The sequence below is a fragment of the Echinococcus granulosus genome, assembly GCF_000524195.1.
Source record: "Echinococcus granulosus chromosome Unknown EG_S00054, whole genome shotgun sequence".
Lineage (NCBI taxonomy): Eukaryota > Metazoa > Platyhelminthes > Cestoda > Cyclophyllidea > Taeniidae > Echinococcus > Echinococcus granulosus.
In genome coordinates this window covers 89,963-107,870 of record NW_020170434.1, presented here as the reverse complement: position 1 = coordinate 107,870, position 17,908 = coordinate 89,963, and the positions used below count along the sequence as shown (strand labels likewise).

At 42.6% G+C, this 17,908-nt stretch overlaps 2 protein-coding genes across 2 annotated transcripts; one reads left to right on the top strand and one right to left on the bottom strand. All coding sequences in view use genetic code 11, as the record gives it.

The window, feature by feature from the left end:
- Window positions 1–1,080: 1,080 nt before the first annotated feature.
- Window positions 1,081–11,314, top strand: EGR_06263 (hypothetical protein; the record flags this gene model as incomplete). The annotated part of the gene is made up of 9 exons (XM_024495512.1): window positions 1,081–1,174; window positions 1,232–1,337; window positions 2,123–2,168; window positions 2,272–2,347; window positions 3,055–3,198; window positions 4,430–4,532; window positions 7,802–7,972; window positions 9,374–9,449; window positions 11,234–11,314. The coding sequence occupies 9 exons, from the start codon at window positions 1,081–1,083 to the stop codon at window positions 11,312–11,314; spliced, it is 897 nt and encodes a 298-aa protein (XP_024350035.1).
- A 1,214-nt stretch (window positions 11,315–12,528) lies between these two features.
- On the bottom strand, window positions 12,529–17,304 carry EGR_06262 (hypothetical protein; the record flags this gene model as incomplete). Its single annotated transcript, XM_024495511.1, has 4 exons — window positions 12,529–12,690; window positions 15,491–15,636; window positions 16,286–16,396; window positions 17,217–17,304. The coding sequence occupies 4 exons, from the start codon at window positions 17,302–17,304 to the stop codon at window positions 12,529–12,531; spliced, it is 507 nt and encodes a 168-aa protein (XP_024350034.1).
- Between the last annotated feature and the right edge of the window lie 604 nt (window positions 17,305–17,908).

Here is a 17,908-nt window from a genome sequence, read left to right as displayed (position 1 = left end):
GAGGAGGAGGAGGATGGGAGGGAGGAAGGGCACTCCATCCATCCAGTGAAAGCGTTTACCTTTCAAGGTTTCCTGCAGCACAATTTGCCCTCCTTCTATAGCGGCGTTTTCGAACCCACAAAATACTCCGGCTCTTCAGTCAGGGAGGGCATTTATCACGGCTCAGTGAGCCGAAAAAAAGGCACAACCGAAAAACGCGTCAGGGTGAGAAAGCCTGTGAACGCTTTTACTCAGATTGTGTAGCCTTAGCCCAACCAATGCAGAGAACATACCAGTTTTCCAGATTGAAAGAAATGGTACTATTTTAGAAAGGTACTTTAAAATATGATAAAAAGTGGGCTCAAAAATTTGGAAAAGGAACTTGGAAAAGTAACACAGAAGGATGCAGAGACGAAGTGCAAGGACGTTAAGTAAAAGTGTGTTGAGCTAGCGGCGAAAACCAAATTTTTCGGAGATTTTAGACATTCTGTCTTTTGAAACAGTAATACCTACCCACGGCCCGTTTGGTCTCTTTGGTTTTCTAACACAAAGGTCGACATTGGCGAGGATTTGTGGTGACTTTTTGATAGAAAGTTAATGAACACGGTGGACTAGATTCACAAGTCAGTCTTCTCGGCGAGGCATTGACCACCGCATTCACCCGCGGTGTGACACCGCAACTCCCACCGCTGAACCGAGCAATGCAACTTCTGCCAGCCTTAACTGCTGTGGTTGTCCTTGGGACTAAGAAAATCCCTTCAGTTGATGCATCCGACAGGCATCCCTATAAGCACGGAAAACCCAGGCCTCATCTTTTCCGGCATCGGGCTCAGGTACGCCAATCAACATGTCTCACAAATCGGTTAAACTGGTGCCGTTTTCCTAAAAGGCTTTTTTTCAGTATTCACTTTAATTTTTTTTTTTAAATTGACAAATTTTTGCATGGTAAAGAACTTCTTGTTGTTGGCACAAGAATATTAAAGACTGGGACAAATGGAGGAGTAACAATGATGTCTGTTTAACTCCTGATAAACACAAATTCTTTCACAAAAAAAACCAAAACGTTGTTCGCTGGGATTGTTAAAATTTATTCCTGTGAAAATGCATGGTGGAAACGAGGAAAAAAGTGGTAGAAAAAAGACTGAAATCGTTTATAATTTAACAACCGCGGTGTTTATATTTGCAATGAAGGGAAGTAAGTTACCTCTCTCTCTCTTCTGCTGTGTTTTTATTCATACCATATGAAATCCAGTAAAAAAAAAGAAATTATGGTCAACTTCCAACTACTTTAAATATTATAAAGATCCAGTTTTTAACTTAATTCATGCACAGTTTCTATGCCAACGATATCTCGAGAAGTATATTGAAAACTGATGCAGACGGGATTGCAGATGAAGTTAGGTAAGACTAGGAGTGTGTTGTAGGCCCTGTCCAACAACAAAGCAGGCGAAACCAATTCAAAGAAGTTGAGATTGCATTGGGTTTTTGTGACACTATATAACTACCTCAAACCGCTTTTGCCGTAGATTGTGCAGATTGTATAGCCTGACTCGACAAGGCCGAATTCTCGGATAGATGTCGAATGAAACGGCTGTTTACGAAGTTAAGGAAGCCTTTTCAACTAAGGCACATTCGAAATACCTTCACTGTTAACCGTAGTGGAGGACTAGCCACAACAGCTACAGTCCGTGTAAGAAGCCTTAGACCAAAAAACCCCTCATCCCGATGCGCTCCAATTCGGGGCATCGAAGTCTTAGAGACCGATCATGAGAAGGCATCACACATGTTTAAGAATCTCAGGTATCAAAACTGGGGGAATGGGATACATCTTCCGCCAACAGCAAGTGTGTCAACGTCATAAGTTGTTTTCTCACACGGAGGGTAATAACTGGTGGCGTCACTCATGTGTGACACCAGTCGCGAGAAGAACAAGTTTAATACTTTTTACAAATAAAGAACGCATGAGGTGTGAAAAGGCTTCAAGCATAGTAAACAATGCGGTGCAGCCTTCAAATCACACAAAAGGATTGAAAATTGTGGCCTTTTAGGTTTGCTTCCGTGTTTGCCCAATCAACCGCTTCCCCTCCTGTAAAGAGCTCAAGGAGTCGTGAGACACTTTATTTTTTACCTTTTTTGTAAATAGAGCCGATTTTGTAGACCGGAATCAAAGACCAAGTCTCCGCTTTTGCGTTTCAAAATAAATCAGTTTTTACCACTGCTACCGCCATGTGAAACGTACTGATACGGCCTTGGGAAAAATTTCTGACTAGATCTTATCAAAAATATTTTTAGATTAAAAATTACAAAAAGCAAGTTTGTCTGCTCAAAATAAAAAAAGAGGAATGTAAAACTTCTCAAGACATGGCGAGTATGTTACTGGTGTCTAGGAAATCCCCAGACCTCGAGATAATAGAATTACTTAGAAAACGCAAGAGGAAAAGTTCACCTTGAGCAGCCCAAGGAGATGGCATTGCCTGAGTATGCCTAGCAGGAGAGATCTGAGAAAAGGGACTCTGAGCTAAGTTTTTGGATCTTCCAGTAACTGAAGCGGAGCCGCCCAAGGTGTGCCTTCGACCAGCGCTGCTGGAATCACCTTCTACACCTGGATTCCCCTTTCCAAGGCAGCTGAACATCGTCTGGTGCTGAGTCGACGTGAGGTTCTCTGTCGCAAGACCTGTAGGCTAAAAGTGATGGGAAATTCAGTTGAAAAAAGTTCTTGCTTTTAGCGTATTTTAATGTTGCCACTTATTAGGACAGCGTTCGTGTGCTAAACAGGTCAGCGTCTCAATGGTTGACCTTTGAATGCTTCAATGAGCCGCAAATTTTATCATGATCAGTGGTGACTGAAACACCCACACTTAGGAGCAAACACGTCTGAAAGCCTACGAATGATGAAAAGTGATAGGGTTTCTGGTAGACCCTTAAAACACGCAAAACAACGCCGAAAAAGGAGAAGGGCGTCAGTCTAGGTATAAGACAATTGCTTTACACTAGTTACTTGGGCTTTAAGGGCAAAGAATAAATGCTGTGAAGAAACAAATTAAGCCGGGAATTTTTTTTCACCTTTAAAATAAGCCGACATTTTATTTGATCGAATGCAGAAACAGGAAAACTCATCCATCACTTTACTGGCAAATCAACAACCTGTTCAAAGTACTTCAAGAGATAAAAAAAATGGGATTTCGGTTACATCAGTCCCAGTTATTTTTGCAGAGGAGGGTAATTTATGCGACAGATGAGCCTCATTAGTGGGGATACAAGGTTGTGGAGGCCCAACCGATGACCTTGGGTGAACAAATGGATGCCATGAAGGCAGCACCTCGTCCAGCCTCTTGAGAAGCACAACCGTGTGGCAAAGAAAACCCAAAAAATAATTCGTCTTTTCTCCCTAGTTGTTTCGTGTCGGAGAAAGTGAAAAGAAAATAGCCGTGAAAGTCATGAAAACAATCATTTTGAAAGGGCTCTAAAACCTTCATAAATTCACATTTCGGATGCCAGTCAGGGACTCGTATAATTCCAAGCAAGTGAATAAACTTAATCCTACTCTGTTTTAATCGTTAAGACCTTAATTTTTAACAGGTTGTTAAATTCTTTCCCGTTTTTTGTTCTAATTACTCCTCCAAATTGCATAGTGGAAGGATGATCCGCAAATCCTGGGATGAAATATAAAAAAATAACTTTAAAGCCTTCGTTTGAGAGAGATTTTTGCTTAAGAATTTAGTCTACTTTCAGGAAAATATGTGCCTCTACGAAACGAAAGGAAAACTCGCTAAGTAGACTTAAATTTGCCCACAAAAAGGGATAAAGCTCTGCCTCATAAATCACGCAGTATGGGGCGTATTTCGGTTTCTCCGCTAAGACTAGTCATAAGAATAAGGAAAAGCTGAAACATTTTGATTTATTTACATCCACAGCACTCCTGCTGTTTTGCCTTCCCCACGCTCACCCAATGCATCCAACTTTTTGAGTCTGGTCTGCTGTGATGAAAAACCTTTGCATCTTGCGCAACACAACTTGACAATTCGAGACTGTTTTACTTTTTTTTTGACAAAAAAAGAAGAGAGGGAGATGGTTTTGCCGACCGAGAGGGGATTTTCTCAAATTTTTCGACAACTAAAATGCATATCAACCGAGGAAGAAGTCCCCTTACGCCCTGCCACCCGGACTCCTTAACCTTGCTTCTCAAATCCGTGGAGAATCAGACCGGTTGATTCACTTTCGTGTTAACAAGATCGGTGGGGGTTTCAGGGATCAAATTTCACGATGCCTGTGATGACGAAGGTGACTCACTGACAACGCAACAGAAAGAGAGACACTGCCCTGTGTGAGAAAACAGTTCAAGCACCTGGATGCACGACAATGATGCAATTGTGGACGGTCAACTGCAACACATTTCGCCAACACAAACTTAGAGCTCGATAGTTAACTTTAAAATGTAAAATTTACTCAGCTAAAGGTGTTACATGGTGCATAAAGTCGCAAAGAACTTGCGGAAAAATGTCCAGTTCGACAACGTACAATCGTCTAAGCAAAGCTGTTGCCAATCCATTAAAGTAAAGTGGACTTAGAGGCGTACCGGATCTACAGCAGATCTAAACTTCCTGTAAGAAACGGGTGAATTTTGGTCGGGTGTACTCGTAGGTGGCGCAATTGAACTGGAGAGATGTGAACAAATCCTGGGAGGGACGGCAGGACAAATTCCGCTTCGAGTCTTTCCCTCACTCCCGCCCCTTACTGGTGGCGGTGGTGGTGGTGGCGGAGGTGTCTTAAAATCCATCTTAGGGAGAAAAATCCCACAAAGAAATGCACGACGATACCCTCCTCAGCGTTGCCTCTTTCTCGCTCGCTCATTTACCACCTCTTCGGCCAGCCATCTCGAACCTTGTGAGCCAATCAGGCGCGCTCTTAGCTGTGATTGGCTGGAGAGAGCATGTGCGCGCATTCCAAATACCTGGCCTTTGGTTATACTGGCATCAAGGCTCGTGCCTACTTGTGACAAACGAGCAGTTCACTTCCATGCCTGCTTCCCAATTTAGACTAAAAAATTTCTGGACACCTCACAGAAGTGCCAATTCGAGTGCAGTAGAGGCTAGGATTTAAGAGCTGATTTTATCATCTATTGTCATAAAGCGGGTGCTCTGCGATTACTCCCTGCTTAACCCTATAACTTCATATTTTACCACTTAAATTAAAGCCGTTCTTGGAACTCCCTTGCTATGTTGCATTGGGTATGTTGCTATGTTGCGTTGCTATGTTGGGCACAACTTCAGGGTACATGACTGATTTCCTTCGGGTACCCATGGATTAGGGAAAAGGGGGAGCGAAAGAGCCATTGGTTTGCGAATAATTCCAATGACCACAGTAATACTGGAGAGCAGGCTGAGCTTTTGGGATATGGAATTACTTTCGTCTCTTTTCCATATCTTACGCTTGGCTATACCTAAAGCACGACACAATCTACCGCTGCGATGAATTTGAGCCGCAAAGTTAAGTTTGGTAATAAGGAGCTGACCACTTTATGCCACCGAGGTTCAGAAACTTTGGTTTTAACCAAACCAATGATAGATTAGAATCGTTACCTGTTACCGAGGCTTCCATGGGCTATTCCGCAGAATATCTGTCACAAAATGCAGATCGTGAGAAGCCAGGTTGAAGGTAGAGTATATCAATCTCCTCGCCTTAGTCATCAACCGCGGTGATTCCAAGATTAACAATACGTCGTGTGTAAACTTTGAGAAAGATCTCTTACCTACGTGGTCAAGCTTTCCCCGACTTCTCGGCCCTACTTTAGCTAGTTCAGCAACAAAGGTAACAGAGAAACAATTCACATACTTGGATCCAACCAACATACTATATAAGGACATTCACAAATAAAGAGCCACCGCCAGGTTCTCCTTCAAAAAGCCCTTCTCCTCGTGGTCAAAAAAACTACACAATTCAAAGAGCTTATGGTTTGGAGTGATGTTTCGAGACTTACCAACGGTTAGGTTCAGATTACAGAAGAAGTGTTGTTATCCAAGGGTATTAAGGAGGTTCCAGTTGACAAGGTAGATATCTGGTGAATGAATGCCATCAACACAGAAGTGCCACAGAAGCAGTGATGAGCAACGTAGAGGAAAATTGAGATCTGTCTTTCTACCATTCTCTCTTGTTGCTGAACCTTCTTCATCCATCCATCTAGCAGTCCATCCACCTCAAAAAACAGCCATCCCTCCACCCACTAACCGTCAGTCGGTTGCCAGCCTAGTGAATTAGCGATTGGTGAGGCACTCTGAGTCACAAGGCTACACCCTAGCAGACATTTTGACGCGTTTTTCTAAGGGTGTACACGCGCGTTGCCGCAAAGTTCAGTCAAATCCTCTCAGATTAACTACTAAAGCTTTTTTAGTCCTGTCTTGCCCTCCGCCTGACTCACAGACAACACAAATGTTATTGACTAGGTTGTTGGCAAGTCAAAGTTAGTCATCACACAACGGTTTCCTCCTCTTTCTCCTCTTCACCTGGACTCCTTTTTTCTTTCCGCGGCACAATCATCGCGCCAGACTGAAAAAACCGGCAGCATTTGAGGAAGAACCTCCGCTTTTGAAAGCTTAATCAGCCTTTGTTGCGCTGGGCAAATCAATGAATCCGTGCATTCGGGAGATTTCAAGCTAGCAGATTTCGTTAAGCCTCCATTGCTTTCAGGTATACCACCAGATAAGTTCACGTGAGAACTTATTAGAAGTAGCAAATTTGAACTGGATTTCAACTGGAATACCCAAATTATATCAAAATACACTTTGATGCGTTAGCTACCAGATGTGTGACGACCCAATTTATTTACCGGTGCCCGACTTCACAAACGTGTGAATTGTGTGCTTCCATCCAATGATCATATTAGTAAAATTGAGGGCAGTAAACAGATTAGGTGAGTTTGAAACAATAAAACAGATGTTGGAAGGTTCCGGGTCTAAGAATGTTTACACTACTGGGAATATGAGTATCAGCTGAAGTGGTGAATGAGGGACAACCAGCGCCAACTGCTGTCAGTCTGGCGAAGCAGCATATCTATACTGCCACGTGGTCGTCAGCCAAGCTACCTGTTAAATTAAAGCAAAAAACTGCATTTAGCATGAATGTAAACATAATTTTTAGCATTTAGAAGTCGAAAGAGGTCTCTTCACGCCTTCGAGGTTAAAGATGGAAGTATTTTCCTACTATCAGATACTGTCAGAAATGTTGGGATTACTTAGTAGCTCAGACACGTCACCAATAAGGCAATGGAGGGTACGTCATGGCACTTCCCTACCCACAATACATTCTAAAACCCGCCTCTAGACACTGGCTATAGTTTTAAAGACCTTGGATGGAAAATGCTACTGAGAAATTTAGTCGAGACACCGCTTCTAGTATCCCCACACAACCTGCATGACTTGGAGATGAGTAACCGCATGCTTTTTTAGAGCCTGGTCTTACCCAAATCTTCAGATTTGATGCTCATAATCTAATGCGCTTGAAACGTTATCGAAGCAAGTTAGAGGGAGGGAGGCAGCAAGGAAGGCGCTACCGACACTGACATGCCTTACAATATCATAGACAGAACTAGCAAATAAGATAATTAAACGGTCTTCTGAGCTATTTGATTACATGATTGAACAAATTTTAAGCGATTTTAAATTAAATTGCGTATTTTACACTTTACCAACAGAAAAAAACATCGTCTTCTAAAATCCAACACAAGAGTTAGCCAATCATAGGCGTGCAACTCCTCACCCTCTTCTGACTTTAGCGGATCGTGGTTTTTTAGTGTCTCAGAGACAAATCCATCCCCACAGCTATTCAGCCTAGAAACTGGAGCAAGTGGAATCAATCAATCTAGCTGCTCAAGCAAACATTATAAACTGACAATGAACATATGTCACGCATGTGTGACGCTGGCAGGAGACGTGTTTATTAGTAATGCAGTGGTTCATTTTGATAAAATTTTGTATCTAATTCCGTTAATTACGAATCGGTAATGATATTTTTTGGCAACGGACTTCCTATTTAGTGGAGTGAGTTATTGCGAGTGAGCTGCATCACAAAGACCTACTTCAAGATTGTCCAAATTTGATTTCATTTAATGAAAACCCCGTGCCAGCTCAATGAAACAAAAAAGAATTAATTAATTAAAGCCAGATTTTAGGAGGTTTTTTACTCCTATAATTGTTTAAATGCGCCGCAATTGCTTTTTCTTCACTCTCGCCTGCAATTTTTGGAGTTTGACATTAAAAGGCTAATTGAAGCCCCAGATTGAAGCAGCAAATGGCAGGACAATTTAGACCGAAGTACTCAGATGATTGCATATAAACATAGTAACAATTAGGCTAAATATCCTCCACAATTTTGACATTTGACTGACGATTCATCCGGCAGCACCGTACCAGCTATCCCAATGGGAGTAGCATGATGGAAAAATCGCTGCCAAATTGCCTGGGAGAGTATTTCGCTCCGCGTGACTGCAAACTTAACTTGACGGCTAAAAAAATTACGTCTCTGAAACAAAATTTGTGCCATACAAAAAGCGTGACAGAATGAGCGGGCAGCAAACAGCCCCCAGCGTTTTAACCTATCACGGGAAATCCGACTTGAATGTGAATGAGGAGAAGGCGTGGGTGCACTGTCGGCACATTACTAGCGGATCAAAGTGGTCACATAATTACATTTCCCTCATTATTGTACGCAGATGCTTCAACCAGCCACTTCCAAAACTAATTTTTTTTTGTGATAAAAAGGAAGAAAGTTGCTAGGAGAGTGGGTGCTTTTGATGCGGAAAGGCACGGGGCACAGCAGGGCTTCTATCAAGTCGACAAACTGTCGATGTTTGTATGATGGAAGGATGAGTGTCATATATCTGTGACTTGTGGTTAAGCAAGAAAATCGAGGTGTCAGACGAATAAAATCTCGCGGTATGCTGAGGTTCCTATGCCTAGGTTGAATAATGGCCTCATGATAGCGTTTTTATTGGGCGTTATATGGTATATTTGGTAAAAAGAGGAAAACTGATCTTGCTAATATTTTTTTAAACATGCCTAGCGTTTCGCACCCCTTCTTCACGGCAAGAAATCAAGCCACTCATTTCTTTTGGTGTGCGAACTACTGAAGACTCCGATTTCAGTAGTAGGCGCAGCTTAGCGCCTGCCTAGCCTCAATGCCGCATTTGTGCTACTCCTCGTTCTGCCGGATGAGTCCACTTTGTTACATACCGACTAGCCGAAGAAGATGGAGGGTTCTGTCTCTTTAGACAGTTGAAATCCCTTTTACTTGTTTGTAGTTTTCTTTGATTTACTGCTGCCTTACTCCGCCGATATTACGAGAAAATGTGCGAGCTTCAAAATATCATTTGTGGGAAGCTTTATTAAAGCCATGGATTTAGGAAACGTAGTGTCGATGCTGTAAGGCGCGAAATTGATCGTGGAACCGACACAGAAGAGGATGATGATTCCAAAAAAGTCAAGTGTAAGGGTGCCCTACAAGGATTTGGCCAATTGATGACCACGAGATGGAAACAAGACTTCTAAGTACCGAATGATTTCATTTAGGATAGCTCAAAGAACTGGGAATTAGTTGGTGTGATAGCAATCGGAACTTTGCGGACTAGCTATAATGTGTACGAGTGAAAAAGCATCACTTGACACAATGCATGATCCATGACCGAATTCGTTCTGTTACAGCGTAGAGATGGTTCATTCAAATTACTCACTGATAAAGCGGTAAATGTAAGATTTGAAACAGTTTTCAAGGACTACTACTAGCAATATTTTACATCTGGAAGACCTAAGTACGATGCTCAAGGCAAGGGGAGATCTGGGTGGGAAATAAATCATAAACGAAACCCACGAAATGCCTCAAATCTCATAGAAGTAGAGACCGTCTTTTCATCAAGCAAATCACACCTCTTTCCAGTGTATTATCTCGACACACTTAACCACATCCTGGAGTACCAAAGAAGACCTCTAGTTCATACAAACCCGTGGTGAAATTTTCACATTAAACCGCATCACTTAACTACATAAGACATGAGTTGGCTGCCACGTTGGGCAGTAAACAGGTCGCCCCGCTACTGGTAAAAAATCGGTGCAAATGTCGGACATGGACACTGTTAATCAAAGTAGGGGGCAAGAAATGACAGTGGGTACATGAATAGGGGCGCAGTTAAGGGAGAATGTCATGTTAACCCCACCGCGTGGGTGTCTGCTCCTGCCATCTGCTCCTGAGATGGGGCTCTCAGTTGCAGTGGCACATTTGCCAGCTGTCCATACGTATGTCGGTGGTGATTCTGGCCCTAGTGATTGCCAGCCTAAGGCAATGCGCATAATCTATTGTGTGACGAGACTGTACATGCGACGCGCCTTTTCCGTGAGAATGGTGAATGTAACCCAACACAATCATTTACGAGGGAACGCTACCACGGGCTGAATATCTATACCGAAGTGAAATAGGCTGTCCTGGCCCAGGACGTTTCAGTCGCATTAACAAATCTTCCCACGCCAAAGCTGCTTTACAGGCACCAGTCAAACGCTGGTCAAAGTGCACAATAGTAGTGACAGGCAGTGTCGAACATAAATTTGCCTTTTGCTTCCCAAGCTTTTCAGTTTTCCTTATTATTTAAACACTACAACCTTGATTTTACGTATTACTAGGCCTAATTAAAAGTTCGGAGGCAACTCGTGTTAGATCTCAGACACCTCATCCGTGCAGAGCCGTTAGACCAGAGTCGGTGAGGGTGACTAAGCCCTCCATCGTGGCGACCATAAATGGTAGCTGCAAGGAGAGATTGTTTATGCGATGACTGATACATGTCGACTTATGGAGCAATTCACCGTCATCTCTCAAACATGCCGACACTGCGATTAGGCAGTGGGGGAGGACATGCAATGTCATTCTGTTTGGGTTTGGTGTCAAATAAGCTCCCTCACCTCTGGAGACCTGGCATTTTGCCCGCCATGCTAAGTCCCATGCAATCCACAGCGTGATCCCCCCAAATCCTCAGTCACGCCTCCCTCCCCGTGAGGCTGGAAATGCATTGGATGCTCTTTGAGCCGCGATAATTTGACTTCACTGTAGCCGAATGCTAACAGCTATTGCGGTGTCTGAAGATCGCACAACCGAAGCTATTTCATGCAAGATTTTTCGAATTTATTCATAAAAACACCGTGTTTTACCAGACACGACCTACGGATGCCATCTGCGTCCTAAAATTGCGCGAGATTTGTTAAACCATTTCTGTTTTCAGAACATCCAAAAATTTTTAGCCAATTCACACTCCTACATTTCTTTTTATGCAACTAAAAACTGCATCCTGTCGAGTGATTAAGTGACCGAGAGAAGCCAATGCGATTTTTGAATACAGGGTGCTGCAAAGAGGTGCTATAAGTCATGGAGACTTGCAAGGTATGTGCGATTCTTTAGGCATTTGTTTGTTTACAAAGGGAGGAAGTGCGTCGATCTGTAAGTATGATCTTTACCATTTCCCACTACGCATGAACCTCCATGGATTGTGGATTAAAAACCTGATGTGACACGAGCTTGTACGCTTCACGGACTGGGTTCAACGCAATTTCAAAGCCTTGGCTGGTTGGTTGGTGTATCTTTTCCTGAAATATGCGTCTTCTTAGTTAAGTAATGTCCATTACCCTTCCTACTCCCCTGTGGCCCAACTTCCTGTTCAGAGGACGGACTCCATTGTTCCGTTGCTAGAGGTCGGGCCCCACAGGGTGGGACCTATCACCTCACTCAAAGGCATATAAGAAAAAACTTTTTTCTCTAGCAGAGAGAAAAAAGTTTTATTCCCACGAGGGTAAATTAGACTGTGACGGGAGGTGAACAATGCCTCACCTCAACCTCCAGTCTACCCTCTCGTGATGATTGCCACCTCTTAATCCAAATAGACAATTGTATGCTCATATGAGAAATAGAAAAGGTGATGCATAGGGCTAGGCCTTTTCCTGTCACCTAGAGACAGAACAGTTTCCACAATAGTGGACTTCACACCACGCCTTGGTCTTGTTGGAAAGACATGGCAAATTATCCTGAGGGATATTACACCCACTGCATTCGGTTTCTGTTCTTTGAGGGTCTTTAAAAAAGTTGGTCTCAAATTTTCGTTTGCTCCCCTAATTCACATCAGCAAGTAGTCGACGAAATCTGACGGAATTTGGGACCTAACCAAAAACAAAGGAACCATGGAGTAATGTAAACCTGCTCTTGGAGATGCCGAGTCGTGTGTAGTAAGAAAGCAACTTATAAGAGGAACGACTGGTAATCGTGGCATTGTTCGCAACCGAAAGAAAAAAGAGGCAAAATGCCCCAAAATAAGCAACTCAGCGTCAGATGCTAATCAAATTTTCCGCAAAAGTGTCTTCCATTGCATACGACTACCTACGAAGTGTAATACACTCGTTACTAGAAATCTAACGGCGTCATTTTTAATCACGGCCTTTTGGAACAGTTTAAGACTAGGCGGAAAATCGTAGCCGAGTCACTCCAATTTAAAGTTTGGCATCTCATATTAACAGAATAGGTGAGTTTTCAATTGGAGACTTTGCTACTCGTCTTGCTATCACTGCGACCTGATGGTTTGTCTGACTGCGTGAGTTGAAAGTCGCAGGCGGGTATTCGGGTCGCTACAGGCTGCACCTCCGCTCGGCGGCGTGGCCTTCGGACCACCATGTCGGTGTCCTCACAGCCCGTCTACGCGGTGGTAAGTAGTACACTCTCCCACTGCGACAACGAGGAAGACTTCAAGCACTACACTCCGAGTGAATCCCTTTCTACCGACAAAATGCTAACTGCTAAGGTGACAGTCTAGCAACAAAAGACTGCAACGGTGACAAAAATGAATTTGTTTTTTGACCAGTTAAAGAGGCTAGGAGTTCTTTCAAAAATGCATTTCACCTCAAATAGCAACAATGGAAGAATGCTGACTGTAACTCATGAATTTGAAGTGGTGGCGGTTCACAATTGCCTATATAAATCCTGAAAACCCCTTTTTTTTGCCGAATGATGAAAGAGTAAATGTTTTTATGCGTTGACTTAAGTGATCTTTAACAGTATAAATTGGTAATTGCTTTGCGGTAAACTTATACATAACTACTTCATATCTTTATCAAGCTACCTCCGTTGAATCAACACGAAAAGAATGAGCTGTTTTGAAAAAAAAAAGGACCTCAAAACCACCAATTTTCGCAAATAGAGGTCTAAAAGTATTCCATTCCCATTAATGCACCTTTTTATAAGTCAAGACCTTGATATCCCCGTTCAAATCTCCTTTTGATATGATCATGCACCGGGATAAAGTGGTTAAAGTCGAGGCGACTTCGCCCGCTGTTGTGCCTGCTACTTATTAGTTAATGCGGGAATTCGAGTGGTGGCCTTCGAGGATTCGAGAGCCGGGAATGGGAACTTTGACCCTTTTTGGGCAAAAAGTCTTTTGCTACCAAGTGAAAAAAGGAAGACTTTACTTTGGCGGCAAAAATGCCATTTCAAAAGTTCTGAGCGGAACTGAATAACGGCACAGTAAAACCAATTTTTTATGGAAAAAATAGATAAAAGAGGAACCAGATGAATAAGTGGAATGGGATTGTGAGTAGAATCTCAGCTGCAAAAGGGACGATTTCTCCCAAAAGCAGTAGAATTTGTGGAGCGGTTTGATTAAGCCATAAAAGTATGCGTGTCTGTGTGACTGTTTCAGCCACCGATTTTTTCATCCTTGTATCGACATTGCAGGTCAGTATAAGGTCAGATGCTGGGAGAGACGGCAAAACTCAGAGAGGAGCATGCAAAAGAGGGGAGAAGGCAAACGAAAGTAACGTACGGATGTCTGCGACGTGCAACCGAGACGCGGTGGAAGTCGTGCAGGTACCTACTGTTTGCGCTTGTCTGTGTGTGTGTTTGTGTGTGAAGCTGCTGTCGAATGGATGGACTTTCTGTGGTGACGCATCCAAAGCGCGTCATTCATTGGCTGGGTCACCCTAATCCCCTCATTGGCAGTTCAGGTTGTATCCCATCGAAAATTATCACGATTTTGCCCATTAATGATCAAAGACTCCCAATGTGCTAATTTATGGGAACTAGTTATGGATGGGAGATTAATGCCAAGAGGGCGAAACACCATTATCATGACGCAGTTCCACATTTTATTTAATGATCCTGCAGAGATTTTGCTTACCGGAAGAGGCAGCAAAATGGATGGCCTCTAAACAACTGAAGATGATCAATGAGGGGTTTTTGATCAAAAAAAAATGTGAAATTATCAAATGCTCTGAGCTGTATCGATGTCTCGAATCGAACTTTGTTTTACTGGGGCACACATACCCGCGAGGTGTTCAGTCGCCGCCGTATTTGTGCCTTTCGCTACAATGGTGTTTTGCATCCTAGCATTTCTGCATACTAATAATGAACCAGTTTTCATACTACTCCGTGTTAATACTGCTTCTAAAAAGACTAAAGAGGTGCAGATTAAAAAATCAGGGCGTCACATACATGTGACAACGAATTATACGTGGAAATGAACGCAGAAAAGCGGAAATTTAACGTTCTTGAAAGACTTTCTTAGAATTGTCTACTGGCTCAAAACGGTGCCTCAGGTAGCCAGTTTACATAGAGATGCTCCTCCTCAGCATTATTTATCCAATTATCGTTTGTTTTCGCTCAAGTACCACCTGCTTAGCTCCTTTCTGTTGCGTGCAAACCCAAGGTTAACTGCATTCAACCATTTCAGGAGAGTGAAAATTTTGTCGCTTCTCTAAAGCTATTTTGAACCAAAGTGAATCACCAGAAATTGCAGAATTGTTCTAAAACGGGCTAAATATGTGAAAAAGCAGAACATTCTAGACTCTGAGTCATCACATTTCATTTCTCTTCATTAAAAGTAAATTTACTGCAAGGAGAGATTGGATGAGAAAACACTTAACACGAATCTACCCAGAGGAAAAACGCCTTGAACTACTAGATGATGATAAGGTGAAGTAATGCGCAGTCCCAGATTATTTTGCTTTAGAGTGTGATTCACTATGATGGGGTTGCTTCTCTATGCAGGGTTGTGGGCCAACAAATTCGCTGGGAGTCACGCCCGAATGCGAAGCATAACAAAAGTAGGTAAAAAGGGGGAAAGAAATGAAGTCGATTTTTGGAGTTTGTAGCGACTTCATGGTGTAGGTCTTTTTGTTCAAGGGGAAACTACTATCAGCAACCTGTGATTGCCTTCCATTAGATGTGCGTCTTTAAAAAATTTTAAAGAGAGCCTGTTTAGGTTGTTGTAGTAGAGGACCTGATACAGGAATTCAAGTGCCCCCTAATTGTAGATGTCCAAATGAGTGCTAACGAAAATTTAAGTTCAGGCCAAATTAAAGAGAATGAATATTTTCACCATAAGAAGGTCTACTTGTTCAAAAAGTGCTCAGGATCCTTCAATAATGCACAAAAATGCAATCGGTTCTTAAATGCCTACTTAATTGTTTTCAGTAAAAAATTAAGTTTAGCGGATACTCACCATGCGAACCATGGAGCATTGTGGGTGGTATGCGAAAGGCAGAGTGGGATGTCCGACGCGAGGAGGAAGGGTTCGACGGTTTGGACATATCGGTGGCAGGCTATTCCTCTCCAAACTGCCTGTTGGTGGTTTTGTTCGTAGAGCAACTGCGGAGTTGATTGGTGAATTTGAAGGTAGTTGACTGCATTAGGATAAGGAATTATTTTAATGACTGTAGACACTGCTATGGTATATTCCTACGAGGAAAATTACTGTATTATACTAGATGTGCTTTTAAGTTCCTGAATGCCCATGTTTTGATCTAAGCAGTGAGGTTCAGGAAATAATTGCATGTTAAATGATTTTGTATTCCTGTCACCGCTGTAGATTGCAGTAAAAAATTGATACCCTGGATAAAGTTTACCTCAAAACCTAAGGATAAATACCCTTATACCATGGACTGAGTACTGCGGGAATAAGATGTGAGGCAGACGCGCAAGTTCATCTCCGTGGTTGCATTCGCTTTTGATGGGGCTGTCTTCCATGCCATTGTGAATTTTAATAGTGTGCAGAGCTTATTCATGGCAACTGAATCATTTCAGGAAGTTTTACTTAATTAGCAAATTTGCCTACATCCTAATTTTTTAGTAGCCTTATATTTAGTAATGTGGTTGCCAGAAGAGCACTTAGAAAAAATTGACGTAAATGCAACCAGACACAAGCTTGAAATTCCAGGCTTGAATGCTTTTGACATAATGAATGCATTCAGAATCCCATTTAACTGACAAATTGTGGAAAGAAACTATCGAAACAAACCCATCTTTTGACTCTCCTTAGAGAATGCGGAGAGCCTGCCAGCCTGTTGGATGGCAAATTCTGCCTCTACAATGCAGCCTCGGTAAGCCAGCTCAAAGACCGCGAAGTAGCCTGTTCATAGGTGATGTGATCCCCCCGGTTTATAACGAGTTCACGTTTCAAGAATAAAATTTTACCGATGACACTAAAAGACTGCAAAAAGCGACTGCAGCCTACTTTAAGCTGGATAAAATCCAAAATTATAGAAAAATTCCCAACGTCGCCGTAATGGGCAACAAATGGCCATCCGTTCAACGGCGTTACTGCCTTCAATGAATCCGACTTAAGACGATTTTGCGTTGCATCATGAAGTAAGGGAAGCGAACTAAAACGACCATGAACCTGGCCGCCACCTGCATAGAAAAAATGACTATTTGTTGTTCCATGGTCCAAGCCAAAGGTTAGTTACGTAAAATCATATCCACTCTGTTAGCTGGTGGCGGAGTACTACACGCCGTACCGCTCGGGTCTTTGCTGATCTTCGTGAACACGACTGTGATTTGGACATGAAGAGTACTTTAAAAGATGAGATTGGCATTTAGAACTAAAAATCTGGTACTTTTTTATTTGTACGACTTATTTTATCTGGAGGAATAAGCAGGACTGCCTTCCATGCAAAGAGGTGGATATATCTGTGGTGGTTAATGCAAAAGTAGGCATCACAAACTTTGTCTAAAAGGGTCCAAAAATACTTCTTAAAGATTAAACAGTTTGCTCTTTTGTTGAGTGCTTTATCTAACATCGCAAACAGCGAGTAAAATACTTTGCCGTGTCACTTCTAGAAAACTGTCCCGACTAAGCACCGATGTCAGGTTCACGAGCACAAACACTTAATGTTAGGTTAAAATTTTTTCAAACGAAACGTGTAGGAGTGCTTTACGATTCCTTTTACCATGCGAAACTTCGAGGAACGAAGAGGCCAGATCACACCAACCCCTTGACCGAGTGGGTGTGATTGACCCGAGGGAGGAGACAGCCATCGAACACTCCCCCAGAACTTTGATGATTTGCTAGCCAACCTGCATCACACTATACAAGATGTCTACCTCTAGCTCACCTCTTTAATCTAAGCGGCCAAAACCAGCGGGGTGAAAAAAAAGAACAATGAAAATCCCACCCCCATAAGATGTACCATGGCAAAAAGTGGCAAAATTTGCACGATTGGGTGGGGTATGTACAAAAGGGCGTATACTTTTAGCCTTAACAGGATAAAACAAAGAAAACTCGACTGTTAACCTTGAGCTAAAGAGTGTGGCTGTTACAGACCAGTTTTGGTTTATTCTGCCCGTTGTTTAACAACGTGACCGTCAGTTGTCACCGAGGGAGGAGGCAATAGTGGAACCACAGGTCCACCCAGGCCATTTCTGGTTGCTCCTTACTCTACCAGTGAATGCATCTAGAGTTAATAAAGCGATCTAGTTACACCACTTTGTGTATTACTTAATAAAAATGAATAAAATGCAAGAACCTTTTCCTTATGCTGAGATTGTTAAAATATCCTGGCACAGGCCTCAACGCCAAGGAGCTCTCTACCGATTTCTAGGAAAATTCGCCGGGGAGATGCAGGCTTTAAGCAAAAAAAGT